At 38.1% G+C, this 17,239-nt stretch overlaps 1 protein-coding gene across 2 annotated transcripts in view; it reads left to right on the forward strand.

The window, feature by feature from the left end:
- CTTNBP2 (cortactin binding protein 2) overlaps positions 1–17,239 on the forward strand; it is a 147,047-nt gene that overhangs the window by 70,123 nt on the left and 59,685 nt on the right. The window contains exons 4-7 of one of the 2 annotated variants that reach the window (XM_045564469.1): positions 4,384–5,980; positions 12,164–12,367; positions 13,741–13,840; positions 15,859–16,009. In XM_045564469.1, the coding sequence (XP_045420425.1) occupies positions 4,384–5,980; positions 12,164–12,367; positions 13,741–13,840; positions 15,859–16,009 (2,052 nt within the window). Of the gene's footprint in view, positions 1–4,383; positions 5,981–12,163; positions 12,368–13,740; positions 13,841–15,858; positions 16,010–17,239 lie in introns of those variants that run through there. The other variant, XM_045564471.1, reaches the window with a different exon arrangement.

Below are 17,239 nucleotides of genomic sequence, written 5' to 3' on the forward strand. Positions count from 1 at the left end.
TTTGAAAGTGTCTGCTTTAAGGTCCTTCTCTGCTAATTTCAATATGGATCATCTTGGGCCCAGTTTCTCTTGACTGCTTTCTCTGGACTACAGATCACTTTTTCTTCTTCTTAATTTCTTTATAGTATGTCTAATAATTTATTATTGTATAGTGGACATTAAGGATGGTATGGTACAGACTCTGGATTCTCTTATCTCCTGAAGAGTTGTATTTTTTTCCAGTAGGCTGTTAACATGGTTAGATTCATGCTCTAAACTCTTGTCTCCTTGCAATTGGCTACAGCTGAAGTCTTTGCTCAGTTCACTCAGCCATTGATCAGATACCTTCTGTCATTCTGCATGGAGTTTGCCTCATAAATGTGTAATTCAAGGACCAACCAAGGATGCTGGTGGAGTTCATAGTGGCAGCCCCAGTCCCACCCCTTTGACTCCTCGAGCCCATATAACCAGTGCTTGTGTTTGACCCTCTGCTGCCAGGATAGGGAGTTGCCCCAAGATGAAAAGCTATACAAAGACAAATCTCACTCACCCAATGCTATTGGCTCCTTTCTAATAGGATGGTTTACTCCTCTCCCATTTCTACCTCTTTTATTGTGCTCAAGAGCCTTTAAAGCATTATTTATTAATGTTTTTTAAGGATTTATAATTATTATCTGCAGGAGATTTAGTCTTGCAAATGTAACGTCTCCATTATTGGAAGTGGAATTTTTTCTGATACACTTTATAATTGTTGAATTATAGCCCCTATTTAACTTATAAAAACACCCATCTACAGGTTTAAAATGGTCTATTTCCTAGATCATTGTTTACCTGTAATGAGTTTTCAGAGGGAAAAAACAGTGCAAAGTCACACATTTTTAAATAACACAAGTAGCTACTGTATTATGAATTGAAAACTTAACATTTTTTAGTGCCAGGCACTGTTATACGTTTTACACATGTTGTCTCATTTAATACCATAAAGTAATTATTAGTATTGCTCTATTGTGCAAATAAGGGACCCATACAGAACTGATCTTTAGAGAGATAACTTACCAAGGTCACACAGCTAATAAGTTTGGGATCAGAACTTCGTACTATAGCTCTTAGTCTCGTAACCACAAAAACTTTGTCTCTGGACTGAAATGGTCAAGGAATTTTTTTTAATATAAAAATGATTTTTAAAGTATGGGAGTATGTTTACATACTGATTGGAAGGAGCTTGTAGAGAATCAGATGTTTGGTATTTATAAAGAGCAGCATGATAACTGAGGGAGCAAGTCCCAGAGGTGACAGGAGAGAATGAAGTTAATTGCTGAAGGAAAGTTCAACATGGAGCAGATGGAAGCCTTTCTCCCTCAGGTCGAAGGGAAGGACATGGATTGGTGTGGCTGTAAAAGTCTTATGGGAGGAGATAGGATGTGGGGTGGAGGGGTGAGTTAGTTTGAATTTTCTTGAATAAAGGAGTCTATAAAAGTAGACTGAGAGTCGGTTTGAGTGGTCGTAGGGTGCAGTTTTGGGGAAAGTGGCAGAGGTTTGAAATATCCCCTTGTAAATGGTAGAGGAAGCTAAACAAAGTCAGATAGAATGATCCATGGTTGGGGCTCAGAGGTTAATTGAGTTTGGAACCATGTCTTTGTAGGAACATCAATTGTGAGGTTTCCCCTGTGCTCTGCTGTCTGTGGTAGGATTAAAAAAGACATGTATTAGTCTGATTTAGGATTTATAAAGCACGAGTGATGGAAGGACAAAGATACAAAAGAATTGTGGATGTTTTTATAGTAGTATAGTTTTCTGTATAAATAGCTGAGATCAGCAGTTGCTCTCCAGTTGGAACTCTTTTTTCAATTAGGTTCTGAAGTATAAGATAAAAATTTTTTTCAAAAATGAAATATGATGATCCATAGTGAAGAATTACCATGGGCAAAGATGTGTGCTATGGTGGGAAAGCTTGAGACGAGTAGTAGAACCCAGGGCAAATGCCACGATTCTGACACTCATTATCGGGATGACATCCGGGAAATCACTAATGTGGCCTCTGGTTAGTTGTTTTGTAAAACGAGGGTAACTCTTAAAATTCTTCACCTTCAGAGGTTAATTATGAAACGCGTATTTTAAAAATAAACTGAAAATTGACCTAGTTTGTACTTTTTCTTACATTACTGTAAGAATTTTTTTGTTGAGATTAATACAAAATACATTTTAAAACTTCTTAATAGTTCTAATTTTATGTGTCTTCTAACAGCAGTCTATTGATGTATTTCATAAGAGTTAATTGTGTGTTAGCCAATAGATAAAATTTTCTACAAGACACCCATATGTAAAAAATACTCATGTAAATATAGTATATGACCACACTATTGTTACCCAAGTCTTACTTAATCTACTTAAGAAGTAAGCCCCAAAATTTTGTACAGTAGAATAGAGTATATGTGTAATTATTCTTGATGAATTATCTATATTCCTGCCATCTGTTTAGGGGACCCGTCCCAATGCTGTTCATCAAAGCCGGAAGCATTCCAAAGTAAATAAATAGTATCTCTGACATCTAGTTGGGCTGTGTGAGCCCCCCTTTTCCCCCTTTAGTTGCATGACTGTTTTCTGTGAGGGGGATGGAGTGTAGTGTATTTTCACAACAGGGTAAGGAACAAGAGCACATCCTCACAACTGAGATCACAAGAGTGTTTTCTTCCTCTGTTATTGCTAAAATCTGACTTAAATAAGCACTAACTGTCTTGAGAGGATATTTGTGTTTAACACCTAGAGGAGAATAAAAGTTCTTTCCATGTCTTTAATCAGGTAGATCTACTCTAACCTCTGTGAACCACAAAGCCCTTTATCGACCACCAGGGCAATGTTTCTCTAGTGGGCAGGTGAGGTGTTGTGGGCCAACCTGGCTTCTGTATCCTGGCTCTGGATGTGTCGTTTGTCCTTCCTGAGCCCCTCATGATGGATGCTCCCCTGGAGAGAAGTGAGAAACCTACAGGGACGTGTTAGAATAGTGCAGCTGTAAGGCTGCCCGTGTACTCAGAAAGCCCCATCAGTGTTTGGAAGTTTGTTGTTTCCAGGGAACTATGTTAATTTCATTCATTCATGCATTCAACAACTTATTAAGCACCACTGTGTGCCAGTACTACCATTCTGGGTCTTGAGGACACAGACCCTGGCTTCATGGAGTCACATTCTAATGGGGGCATGGAGGTACTAAGCAAAGGGCGATAAACACAAGGATGGGGAGGGACTGCTATTTTCCATGGGGCGGTGAGAGAGGGAAGGCCTCCCTGGAAAGGTGACAGTTAAGTCCTAAAGGAAATAAAGCAGCCAGCCACTTGTGATGCTGGGTGCTTTTGTGCATATTAGAAAACTCCATCTAGAGAAAGAAAGGTTTTTAAAAGCTCCTTCTCTCTCTAGGTTGATCAATTAGAAAAACGTTTCTTCTCTGGAAAGCACCCATCCTAGCGGCCTATGGCTTTGGTAAGCAGACAGTGCCTTTTTGTGAAGGAAAAGGCACCCCCCTCTCCAGACAGATGCAGCCCCATTCCTGGGCAAACACTTAATGAGTAGGGAAGGAATAGAGTTTTGCCCCCACTCATCCTTCCTGCTGGTCACCCTTGTGCAGCGCATACGCTGCTTAGCGCAGGAGCTCTGTGAGAAGGTGTGTGGCAGAATTCTAGACAGAGAGCACAGCAAGGTCAAAGACCCTGAGGCAGGACCATGTGCAAGAAACACCAGGGAAGCCAGTGCAGCTACCGGAGCGAGCAGGATCAAAGGTAGGAGACAAGGTCAGGCTTTGGGTTCACTGACGCTGATTATAGTATAGCACAATTCTTTAGCTCTTTATAGTTTTCAAAGAACTTTCATATACGATTTTATAGGATTTCTACAACCCATGATAAGAAGCTCAAAGAAGTTACATTACTTAGCTAAGTAATACAATTGGCAATATAGGGGCTTAGAATTTAACTGAAGTCCTCTGCTTTTAGCACTTCTCATGATACTGCACCTCAGAGATGAGTTCCTAATTTTAGAGCACTAAACCTTTTCTATAACACCAGCTTCCTTACAGAGCTCTATTTTTATGAAAACAGACCCTTCTGAACTCTGTCTGTGATCTGAAGCATCCAATTATTGTTCTCTTTTTCTGTAGTTAAACGTCAATAGATTAAAAAAATTCTCTATTGTAATTTAGATGTTTTCCATAAACCCATTTATACACGTATTTTCTCATCTTAATGGGTCTTTGAAATATTATCTGATCACAACACTTTTTGAAAATGTGGCATTTTTGCTAACCCAAACCATGTAATTGTTAGAAAATTAATTTAAAAATCTCACACAAAGCACTTCTTTGGTGAAAAGAAAAGTGCGTGTATTAATCGGGGTTTTCCTGTGAATTTCTTTCAGCTGGAAATGGAAAAGCTTCAGCTACAAGCCCTGGAGCAAGAGCACAAGAAGCTGGCTGCCCGCCTGGAGGAGGAGCGGGGCAAGAACAAGCAGGTGGTCCTCATGCTGGTGAAGGAGTGCAAACAGCTCTCGGGCAAAGTCATCGAGGAGGCCCAGAAGCTGGAGGAAGTCATGGCCAAACTGGAAGAGGAGAAGAAAAAGACGAATGAATTAGAAGAGGCAGTCTCCGCCGAGAAACGGAGAAGCACAGAGATGGAAGCTCAGATGGAAAAACAGCTCTCGGAGTTTGATACCGAACGGGAGCAGCTTCGTGCCAAGCTGAACCGAGAAGAGGCGCACACCACTGACCTCAAAGAGGAGATAGACAAGATGAAGAAGATGATTGAGCAGCTGAAAAGGGGAAGTGACAGCAAACCAAGCCTCTCTCTCCCACGCAAGACAAAAGACAGGCGTTCGGTTTCCGTATCTGTGGGAACAGAAGGGCCTCCAACGAGGTCTGTTGCTTGCCAGACAGACCTGGCGCTAGAAAGCGCTGAGCACGCGAAGAAGTCACCCTTGACGGTCCCCGCCAAGCCTTCCCCGGGGGGCGCGAAAGGGGGCGTGGGCGCCAGCGCCGCGCCGGTCAGACCGGGGATTGACAGGCAGGCTTCCCACGGGGACTTGCTCGGCGCCTCTCCGCCCGCGCTCCCGCCTGCCAGTGCGAGCAGAACCGAGGAGAACGGCCCGAGCCCGGGCTCCGCGCCGGATCTAGCGAGCAGCGCCGCGCAGAGCCCGGCTGCGGCCCCACACGGCCCCCCGCCCGCGCTCGGGTCGCCGTCGCCCTGCGCAGGGGCGCCCCCGCACCCCGGCCTGAATCCGCGCGTCCAGGCAGCTCGATTTCGATTTCAGGCCAATGCGAATGACCCAGACCAAAACGGAAATACGACCCAGAGCCCTCCATCGAGAGACGTCTCTCCGACGAGTCGTGACAACCTAGTGGCCAAGCAACTAGCTCGCAATACCGTGACCCAAGCACTGTCGAGATTTACAAGCCCTCACGTGGGTGCCGCCCCAAGGCCCGGAGCGTCCCCCACGGGGGACGCTGGCGCCCACCCTCCGGTCGGCCGGACCAGTTTAAAGACTCCCGGTGTAGCTCGAGTCGACAGAGGAAATCCTCCTCCTATCCCTCCAAAAAAGCCAGGGCTCTCCCAAACTCCTTCTCCACCACACCCCCAACTCAAGGTTATTATGGATAGCAGCAGGGCCTCCAACGCAGGGGCCAAAGTTGATAACAAAACTGTGGCTTCGCCTCCTTCCAGTGTGCCACAAGGGAACAGGGTAATAAGTGAGGAGAACCTCCCTAAATCATCCTCCCCTCAGCTGCCACCAAAACCGTCCATAGATTTAACTGTGGCACCTGCAGGCTGTGCTGTCTCAGCCCTGGCCACGTCTCAGGTGGGTGCCTGGCCTGCTGAACCCCCTGGACTGAACCAACCTGCATGTTCAGACAGTCCCCTTGTCATTCCTACCACCACTGCCTTTCGCTCTTCCATAAACCCCGTTAGTGCCTCATCCTGTAGACCAGGTGCCTCAGACAGCCTCCTGGTAACAGCATCAGGTAAAGGGATTGAAATATTATACCCTTTTTTAAAGAATGTGGCCTATCCTCTCACTTGCCTTAATTTCCTTCACATTGCTTTGAAACTTTTTTTTTTTTAATTTGGGACATTTTCCCCCCTATTTCTTTCCTCTGTTTTTTTCTTTTGTATTTTTCTTTAAAGACTCCGGGGTATGGTGATTCATCTTGCTATACGAATTGCGGTTTCGTTAGGCTAAGTGCTTTCTTCTTTTAAAAATAACCTGAAAATAGTGGCTTGAAGCACGTGGAGAGCATTAATTTATAGAGACAAAAAATTTACATGAGAGGAAAGAATATTCTTTCTTCTCGAATATTTATCTTACAAGACCTCAGTATCAGTGAGTTATCAGATAGTATGTGTTCAGTTCTATCCCTTCTGAGATGAAATTAGAAACTTAGAAGTAATTATCAATACTAGCCTGGATTATCAGATTAGATTTGTTCTATAATTGGGATATTCTAAGTTTAATGCCAGTTTGTTGTTAAGGTTATTTTTTGACCCTCAAAAATGGAGTGTGAATATTTACAAATCTAAGTTTATATCAAAAGCTGTATACCCTATTTAGAGCTGTCATCTTCCAACAGTTGAGCACAGATGGATAACATAGCATGTGGTTTCCATTTCAGATGTGGTTTATGAAGTCACTGAATCTGGGACTCTTGAACAAAGAACTGGGTTTTTTCCCTTTTGTGATACTGTGCTAGGGGAAGCATTGCTTTTTATTGACATGACTGGATTAGTTCACTGAGCAAACATGGCTCTAAAATAGTGTTATGGTGCCAAAGGTCTGGTAAAGCTTTGGAGAAGTCTCTCCTACCATGGGATCTTAGTGGTTAGTAGAGACCGTTGGCTCTAATGAGAGGGAACTTTAAGAATTAAAGGAAGGTTTGAATAATCTTACTTTTAAAGCTTAGAAGGGAGAGTGTGGATGAGAAAAACAGCACTAGCTAATTATCAGGTAATGAAAGCTGTACACCAGGATTTATAAGCTGTTTCCTTGAGATTAAGCTCTTTGTGAGGCTGTATCCATACTTTGAGTGGCAAAAGTGAGAATTGGAAACAGTATGGATTTTGACATTAGATCTGCTTTGAAATCTAGGCTCTGCCATTTGCAACTGTGTGTTTTTGGTGACTTTTCTTGAACTTAGCAAGACTTTTCTTCTTTACTGCGGAGCTTATGCTACTCATATAGGGGAAGGTAGCTGTTAGGAGGATCAAATGCTGTCATATGTGAGAGGGCATGGTATTGAGCTTAGAACAACATAAGCAATCAATAAATAGAGGTGATGTCACTGCTTCAATGATGCTGTTACTTAAGGCATTTTTGAGAATTTGCTTTAGAATTGACTTTACTCTTATTTTGTGATGTCTTTACAGGCAGTCAGCTTTCCATATTTTTGATAGAAAATGGTTTTAATGAGCTGGGCAGCCCTTCTCATGACCTAAAATAATGCTGGCCATTTCTCAGTAATTAAATCCACCCCCAGAAAAGGAATTTATGCTACCATTCAGGAGAATCAAAGAATGACCTGTAAGATCTTTGGGTAGCCACAAAACACAAGTTCCAAAAATGTTTGGAGCAGGGGCAAGGATATGAACATAAATGCCTAGATCATAAAGTGGAAACTTTACAGGAGATAGAAGATTTGTCAATTTTTTAAAAATACAAAGCCATCTTATTTTGATATCTTGAGACTTTGCCAGTTGTTGCCTTGGTCATTACTGTGGTCCAGGGTCCAGCTGCAAATGTCCTTTGGTTTCAGCAGAGAAGCTTTAAAACCAAGATATATGACTTGTCAGCATTTTGTCAGCAGGATTTTAAGTTAACTTTTAAAATGGACAATTCCTAATCTATTATATGTTCGTCAGAATGACCTGCCTAGGATACAGTGAAATTTTTTATAAAAGAGCCATAACTCCTCTGAAAAATTCTCTTTGCTTGTGTCTGGAGAACAAAAGACAGTATAAATAGTGGACCAATGAAATAGCAGACACTGAAGATAAGTGAAACTGGTTTCTTATTTTCTATTCTCTGATCTTTGCAATTTGGCCGAAGTGTTCTCAGAACTGCAGGATCACCTTTGGTAGAATAACAGGACTCTAGCATCATTTGATTATTAGATGTGGCTTATTAGGGGAGACTGTCCTTAGTCATTCAGCCAGTGTTGACTGAGCAACTAGTCGCTTTGGGGAATGGAAATGTTATTACACTTATATAATGGTGAGGTATAACTGTATAACTCTACTGTGGATGTAGGTCACCCTGAACTTACCAAATGGTATTTAGGATTTCAAATCGGTTTTCCGTTTAGATTGCCCCTATTTTTGCCACCATGACCATTGGAACCAGGAATCACCAGAGCTCCCTCCATCCTGCTTCCTAACCTGTCTGTGCCTGGGTGAGCTTGTGCCTCTCCAGGTCATGAGCCTACTGAAGGGTATTATTAACCTTCTCAATAGCCACTAATAACCACTGGGGTTGCCAAGGGCAGAGCATGGGGACAGAGCACATCTGCCAAATGTCTATTCCAATGTCAGTGACCAAATGAGCACTGCACTGAGTGTAAAAAGGTAGGATTAGTCCATTTCTGCCTTGTTCTAGTTATCACCCTAGGGAACAAATCGTCTCTGAGCCATTAGCTTTTGCATTTAAAATGAAAGCATTGAATCCCCCCCAATAATAATAATAATAATATTTTCAAACAAAAAAGATTTCTTAAACTTGCCTGATGAACTTTCAAGCAACAGTTCATTACCTCTCCCTCCTTGGAGAACCACTAGATCCATAATCTTTCAAAATCTAGAATTCTGTATTTCCATGTCGGCTTGTATCTATGACAGTTATGCCTAAATTAAAGCACCAAGGAGAATTAGAATGACAGAAGTTACCATTTTAATGAACTGCATTGTAAATTACCCTAACACTACTGGCAACTTTTATGGCCAAATGTTAAATTTTTAAATAACATTTTAAATTCTAAATGAATTAGAATTTCTTGTTCCTCCTGAACTTGTCAAATGAACACATTTCAAATGTTAGATGGACAGAAGCCTAAATTGAAAATCATGGTAGGCAACTGAGTTCCCATACTCTTGGAAATTTTTTTCTCTCTCTTTTTTTTTAATTTGATACCTTTTACTTAATTTGGTTCATATTTTTTCCCTTTTACATATCTTTTAAAAAATTATTCTCCATATGATTGGCTTAAAGGCAAATCAGAAAACAAGAATGATCTGGGCTATGACATTAACCTCTCTACCCTCTGAAGCTGATGCCAGAAGCTGTTCTCAACGCCTCTTCCCTCTGCTAGTGCATGTTCGGTCTGTTCCATTCCTCATGGCATGTTGTGCAAGATGCTCACCTTTACTAATGTTTGCATACGATACTGCAAAGCTGAATGACCTTTTGCTAACGTCGTTAGAGTAGCTGTATGAATACAGGTCTGTTCTGTCATTATTTAACTAGTTAACTAAATATTACCATTCTTATTGTTGGGTATTTCAGATGAACAATATAGTCTCATGGTGAAGTTTTATCTCATATTTATAGCAGGATTTATTAAAATAAGCTTGTCTGTGCTAGAGAAAATTTGAAAATGATAATGAAGATATAAAATTTATTTAAAGTGTAAGAATACTTGATATTTATAAAGCATTTATCTTTTGTAAAGATTTTAAAAATATGATTGCAGTCCTCTAAGAAAATAAGAAAACCAATATATTTTCTGTAGTTCTGTATAACAGAAAGAGAACTATAAGACTCTTGAATGGTCTAAAGATTGAGAAAAAAGTTTGAATGAAACTTATTTTTAAAAAATAGGGTTTCCCAGGAAATTATAGCCATAATTGAATATTTCCATATAAAGCAGTTGAGAAATATATTTATATTTAAATTGTCCCCCTTCCAAGCCTAGAATTTTGGTGAAAAAAAGAAAAGTGAAAGAAAAACCCAAAGGAATAGCAAACCATTTAATATACATGTGTTGGGGCCAGGCATGGTAGCTGATGCCTATAATCCCAGCCCTTTGAGAGGCCAAGGAGGGTGGGGAGGATGGCTTGAGGCCAGGAGTTTGAGACCAGCCTGGGCAACATAGCAAGACGCTGTCTCTAAAAAAAAAAAAAAAAAAAAGCCAGGCATTGTGTGTGCCTGTAGTCCCAGCTACTGGGGAGGCTGAGGCAGGAGGATCACTTGAGTCCACGCATTTGAGGTTGCTGTGAACTCTGATCATGCCACTCTACTCCAGCCTGTGTGACAGAACAAGACCCCATCTCTTAAAAAAAAAAAAAAAGTGTGTGTGTGTGTGTATATATGTGTGTGTGTGTTGGTATTCGTAAAAGAATATCAATAACCAAGACCCCTTGGATGTGATCTAAAGGGGGGGGGATGGAGAGAGAGAGAAAGGCTGACAGTGTGAACCATATTCCCTCCTGTTCCACAGAGGACTATACTGTGATGCCTTCGTATTGCCTGTTTGCTTTGCAGTCAAGGTTTCATACCTTGGTGTTTATAATTTCTCTGTTTATCATTCATTTCTAATAAGTACTGATTTAATTTTTGTGGGCCTGTTTTTTTGTTTGTTTTTAAGAAAATACAAAAGGTAAAATGTACCAGAGAGGAGCCTTCTTGTAAGTATGAAGTAAAAATACTACTTTTGTAAGAAGAGCTAATGAATATCAATGGAAAAATATTGTAAAGTTTAGATAAATATTGAATTTTATGAACATTTTAATTTTATGTCACTAGTCCTAATAGGATAAAAATAATAAATTCATAAATTCAAATAATTGATTATGAAGATATATCCAGCTTTATTAAGCAGTGTAGTTTCATTTGTATAATTAGCTTTGTTTTTTAATAAAGAATTTAAAAAATACTGAGAAATTCCTTTGATATGTACCCTTTTAATATTTATTAAAATAATTTAAGGCCAATAATTTAGAATTTAATCATAATAATTGAGTATTACATATTAATATGATACCCACATACCTACAATATTATCCTGATACCAATGTACAGGGAATATAAAATATCCATCTATTGTATCTTACTAAAGAGATGTTACCATGTATATGTAGAAAGTGTGCCCCGAGGAATGAATATGTGTGCAGATGTACTACGTTACTTAGAGGTATTAGGACCCTGTAAGGAAAGAAAAGAAAATGACTTATTTTGAAAGTTCACTGTATTTAAGCCTAAAATACACAAATATTTCACATTAAATAAACATTTTTACTTTACTGTTTTTACAGCCTTTTGATCAAGGAAGAATTCAGAAAATTTTCCATGCTATATGCAGCCGTCTTCACACACTTAACAGATTCTCTTCCAAAGCTGCTAAATACTGATGAGATATATCTAACTATGATAACTTATGATTTTTGCTAAAGCTGTATAGTAGAGGGTTCAGTTTTGTTGGCTGATTAAAAGTTGGTTAAGCATGTTGTAAAGATGGCCAGATGATACGGTCTTTGAAATTGTGTATTGAGTATTTGTGCTACTGTATTCTGGATCCAACAATGTATGTTGTATTTCTGTTACCTCCTAATACTGAATAGTAATTGGCCCCCATTTTTTTTATTCCCAAATAAGTGAATTCAAGGAATGTGAATAGACTCCTTGACCATATTTGGTCCATCTTAATGTTTATATAAATGGTTTGTATAAAATGTGTAATTAAGTACCTTGGAAACATTGTTGAAAAAGAAAAATCTCTATTTCTTACAATTATTTCTGTCTTATACCTAATAATATCAGTTCACTTTTTCAGGTTGATATTGAAATTGAGGAAACCTTTACATAATTTTAAAATTCAAATTGTTTTGAAATGCTGAAAAAGAATTTGAACTTTTAAAAAATGAGATAGCCATCTTAGTTTCCTAAAACCAGTCCCCAGTTTAACACTTATCTGTTCAAGACTGACAACTAAAAATAATTTGTCACCATGTGTGCTAATTTAATTAGCAGCAGATATAAGATCTGAAATAACAGTACAGATTCATGCTAAGTAAATATTAACAGATTGATAATGTTAGAAACCGCATAATCCTCTAGGGATACATGTTCACATGTTTGTGTGTGCATAATTCAGAAAGGAAAGGGTAATATCTGTCTCTGGTCCTGGCTCCTACTCTCTAACAAGGGTCACTTTAACCTACAGGCTGGTCACCCTCCCTAACCCCTTTGCTAATGAGTGGTGGTCCTGCCCCCCTGGCTGGCAGGCCCACCCTTCTTCAGCAAGCTGCTGCCCAGGGAAATGTCACTTTATTATCAATGCTGCTTAATGAAGAAGGACTGGACATTAATTACTCCTGTGAAGATGGCCATTCTGCCTTGTATTCTGCTGCTAAGAATGGACATACAGGTAAAAATGGGGAGAACTTATCTCACTATACCACACACTTGTGAAAGATGGAAAGTCAAAAGCACTTGTAACCATTGTTATGAGCAAAAGGTTCATTTTGGTTTTGATTGTCTCTTACAGGCAATAGTGGATAATTTTTTTACATGAGATTTAAAGTTTTTATAAACATTAAAAATCCAAATTGTGCAGTTCCTTAATTTAAAATTTTACTGCAGCTGGTAAAAAGTAATCTTTGCTTTATGCACCATGAAATGTCTTGTGCATGTAGAAATTTGGGGTCTAGTAATTGTGAAGCACATTTTAGAATAAAGCCCTCCATCTGTTCTCATTTTGGTCAGGACAAAATAAATCTCATTTGTCTCTTAGAAATACCTGATGTGTGAGAAAGTCAAAGCATCGCGGCTTTAATGCTACATGCTACAGAGAGGGAAAGTTTTACTAGTTAGTAAAGGTCACGGGTCTAAAATTGTTCTGTAGCGGGAACAATTTATAGTTATTGAGTTTTTTAAGAGAACTGAGAAGTTATATAACTATAAAAAGCATATCAATGAGGACTGGGAATTATTCTGGTTCTTTAAAATGCAAATCTTGTAGTCAAATATACCAAAACATATGGTAGTACAGAAAAAGATGATTTGACCGCAAATGCAAAGTCAAATAGCATTGCATATGTGAGCCATATGATTGTCGGTTAATTCAGATAAATGGAAGATTCTAGTGAGCTAAGGATAGTTCATTATTTTTAAAGTACTTTAGAATTCTTCGTAACACTGTAGGGATTTTCTGTAATATAGAGAAATTAAATCTAGTAAGTCACATGAAGAATGTGACATCTGGGTGATATTTATGCCTGAGTTAGGTGACTTTCTGTGGGCTCTCCTTTATCCTCATTCATGCAGTTACATACGGTGGATGGCCACCGTACAAAAGCATTTTAAAGATTAAACATCATAAAGTCAGAATTTATTTAAATATGAAGAATGGCATTTCAATTTGGTAAATGAATTTGGTTCTCCAGCCAAGAACATTATTTTCTGGCATAGGCTCGTGGAAAAATCTGGTAAAGCATTTTCTGACACATGACATTCCTTTTACTCATCAGCAACTCTTCCCAAAGCATATGCGCGCACACACATACACATACACACAAATCACATCTTAGTTTTTGAGTCTAGGGTATTATAATCTTTGGAAAAAGAGGCTGCTGGCCCTGTAAAATAGTCTGCAGGGTCTCATGTCCACCATGATAGCATTGTCAGATTAACCGTGCAGGGAGAGGCCCTTTGGATTTAGAATCTATCTATAGTGTATAGGATTTGGCTCATCCTAACTCCAAATGGGGAATTTACATGGCTTTCTATTAAAATCCACAGACTGTGTGAGATTGCTGCTGAATGCAGAAGCCCAAGTCAATGCTGCTGATAAAAATGGCTTCACACCCTTGTGTGCTGCAGCTGCTCAGGGACATTTCGAGTAAGTGATGCTCTTAATTCTTTTTTTTTTCTTCCCCCTATGGAAAGAGCCTTTTTTTTTTTAATTTGCACACATGTTTTAGTTCTGGCCAAATGTGTAAACTAGTGCTTGAAATCCATTGGCAAATAAATTCACTGACCGTATTTGGTATTTGAAGATTTAAATGCAAAGTAGGATCCTAAATTTGCTCTTTTTAATAAGAGTTAAGTATTTATGTATGAGGGAAGCAAAGGGAGCTATGCGGTGACCAAACTGCATGCAAATGAATGTGCTTCCGAAGAAGATAATCTGTAGCTATCTGCACATATATCGTGAGATAAGAGGCTACTGAGAAGTTTGTTGTTCACTGTTTGCTACCACTCCAACTCCCCAAATCTTTTTTTTTTTTTTTTACTTATGATGGTATTAAAAGTAAAACATAGGATTATATTATCTGCAATAATCTTAACTTCCTAGTTGTAATTTACTCAGTATCTAATCCTAATTATTCATCTTGTTTTACTATTTAAAAAAAATTGAAGCAGGAATTTTACATACTGAAAATCGTTTGAGCATAAGACCAAGGAAAGCCTATTAATTAAAATAACTTTTAATTTAACTAATGAATTCTGCAGGAGCTTACTAAGTTAGATACAAGCATGACTTTTTAAAGTTAAAAGTCATATTTTAATAAAATGGAAAATAGCTAAGTAGCTTTCTTTTCCCATGCTGAAATGGCAGGTTGTGGGGAATGCAAGCTGTTTTCAAATTTTACATCCAACTGTACTGATAGAAATGTTTTTTAACAAATTCTTGAAATAAGAGTTTTAGGGTTCGTATCAATCTTATTCATTATAAGCATAAATTTTTAAAGATTCAAAAAGCATTTTTATTTATTTCTTTATTCTTCATCGCTAAGATATATCTCACAACCCCGAGTTTGTTATTGAGAACCATAGTCACTGATTTTGCTGTTACTTTTTGGATGTATCCTGAGTCCTCCAGAAGGAATTTCTCCTTCTAGGCTATGCTTTTACCTATACCTGTCATTGGGTAATCTGTAGGTCCACTTGCTTGGAAAGTATAATAGTTACAGGAATGGAGGCATAGATAGCTTTGCAAAAAGAAAGAACCCTGGGGAAATCCAGGGATCAATTAATGTAAATGTGTATGACACACATATGTCATGTCACTTATTTTCAAAATACATATATAAATCACATACTCTCAAGGAAAACAAAAAATATGCATCTGACTTAAAAAAAAGGATGAAGTGAATTGTTTCTTAATTTATGATTTAGCCCTCTTTTCTAAGTTTATTCTCAACTAATTTTTATAAACTCAGGCTCTGAATGTTTAGCTACGTAGTTACTAAATGTAGCAAAGTCTTGACTTTACCTCATTTCTTTTCTCCTTGATTCTGGGCCAGTGAGTTTCTGCTTAGCTGTCTTTTTCATCATCAACTAGCCCCTCTTCAGGAGACAGGACAACCTCTGCTATCTTTTCTCCCCAAGGCAATCCTTTCCTCAGCCTTTCTGCTGCTGCCTTTTATAGAGGAGGCACATGGTGCCCTGCTGTCTATGCTATTTATAATTATTTTATTTTCTCAAGTGAAAATCTCAGAATGACTCACCAGCCTGACTTTTTTTCAAGGTTCCAAATATTTTGAACCCAAAAAATATGTATGTATCAAGTACAGTTAAACCATTCATCCCAATAAGTTAAACATATTTCAAAGACTCCAGTTTTACAAGTTAGTTACAAGGAGTGTCATAAAGCAGGTATTAGCACTTGATCAAACCTACTATTTTAAATTTTCATTACAATAATGTAGTTTTGTGATTGAATTATACTTTTTAGCCTTGTGAAAAAATAATATTCAAATAATAAGATCCATAATAACTAATATATCAATAAAAATAATTGATGTATATAAAGATGCAGGATTGCTTTAGTATTTTCTATATTTAATATCAATCACGTGGGGGTTCAGAGGACAAACTCAGTTTTTATGTAATTAATCATAATCTTGCATTTAGGTGTGTAGAATTATTAATTGCATATGATGCTCACATTAATCATGCTGCTGATGGAGGACAGACACCTCTATACCTGGCCTGTAAAAATGGAAATAAAGAATGTATTAAACTCTTGTTGGAAGCTGGAACTGACCGAAGTGTAAAAACCAGAGTGAGTACCAATTTGGGTTTGTTTTTTTTTCCTACATATGTAATTTACAGTGTATCTCCAAACTCTACAGCTAGAAAAACAAAATATGTTAAAATATAGGTTGCTTTATTTTGTTTTGCTTGTAGGATTTTCAGTGTATCTAACCTCTGTTTGAATCTGTTCCCTGCTAATTAAAAGTCTTGTCCATTTAGCCTTTAACCTAGTCCTTTAACCTCTGAGCCTCAGATTATTCATCTGTAAAACAGGAAAACAAATACTGTGTTTCTGACTATTTTCAGATTTAGGGCAGACAATGGAGGCATGTTTTTATTTATTCAACAAATAATAATCTTAGATTCTGGATTTCCTGATGCAATTTCCCCAAAGAGAACCAACAGTTTAATTAATGATATAGGCAGGAATATAATAAACTAGGTATGAACGTGACTCTTATTAATAGAGCTTTTGTTTTATAAAAAAATCTATTATTTATTTTGGGTTTTCCCATTTATTTTTTGAAAATCTGAGAAAATAGCTTAGTTTTACGTTTCTTCATGTTATTTTATATATTTTCTCTAAGTAATCTGTGGTGTTACACATATTCATTGTAAAATTCTGTCTTATAGATGAAAAATAAATGAATTTTATATCACCAAGCTGAAGAAAAGTAGCACATCACAAAAATTTAAGTCACATCCTAAGTTAGAGAACACAGAAATCTATCCTCTCAAGCTAGTTGTTGATGAGCAGAACGAAATCTTTGCAAGTATAGATGCTCGAAAGTCTAGAGATAAACAATATAATAGAGAGGATCTTGAGGGAATAATTATGTCTTTTGACTTTTAATAAGAAAGTATCAAAGGAGAATAAGAAATTGGAAGTTTTTTTCAGGAATGGCCACATGACCTGTGTAGCATAAATTAGGCAAGGTCAAAAGCATTATACCCTGTACCTGTATAAGACCGCTACTCAAGAAAAGGTGTCTACAACCCAGCACAGGACAAACCATGAAACAGCTTTACCTGATTGGAGCACCAAGACTACACACAGTATTCCAGTTACTGCCCAGCCACGGTCTTGTGTTAGCCAAGTGGACTTTATTGGTATGAGTTACAGAACCAGAGGAAAAGCCACAACTTAAAGGGACAGCTTTAGCAAGTGATCAGATGACTTATAGCCTAATTTTAGATTGTTCCCATTTATTGTCTCTCTCTCTCTGTGTCTTCTACCCCATTACTTTAAAAAAAAAAA

This window comes from Lemur catta, chromosome 11 (genome assembly GCF_020740605.2).
Source record: "Lemur catta isolate mLemCat1 chromosome 11, mLemCat1.pri, whole genome shotgun sequence".
NCBI classification, from domain to species: Eukaryota; Metazoa; Chordata; class Mammalia; order Primates; family Lemuridae; genus Lemur; species Lemur catta.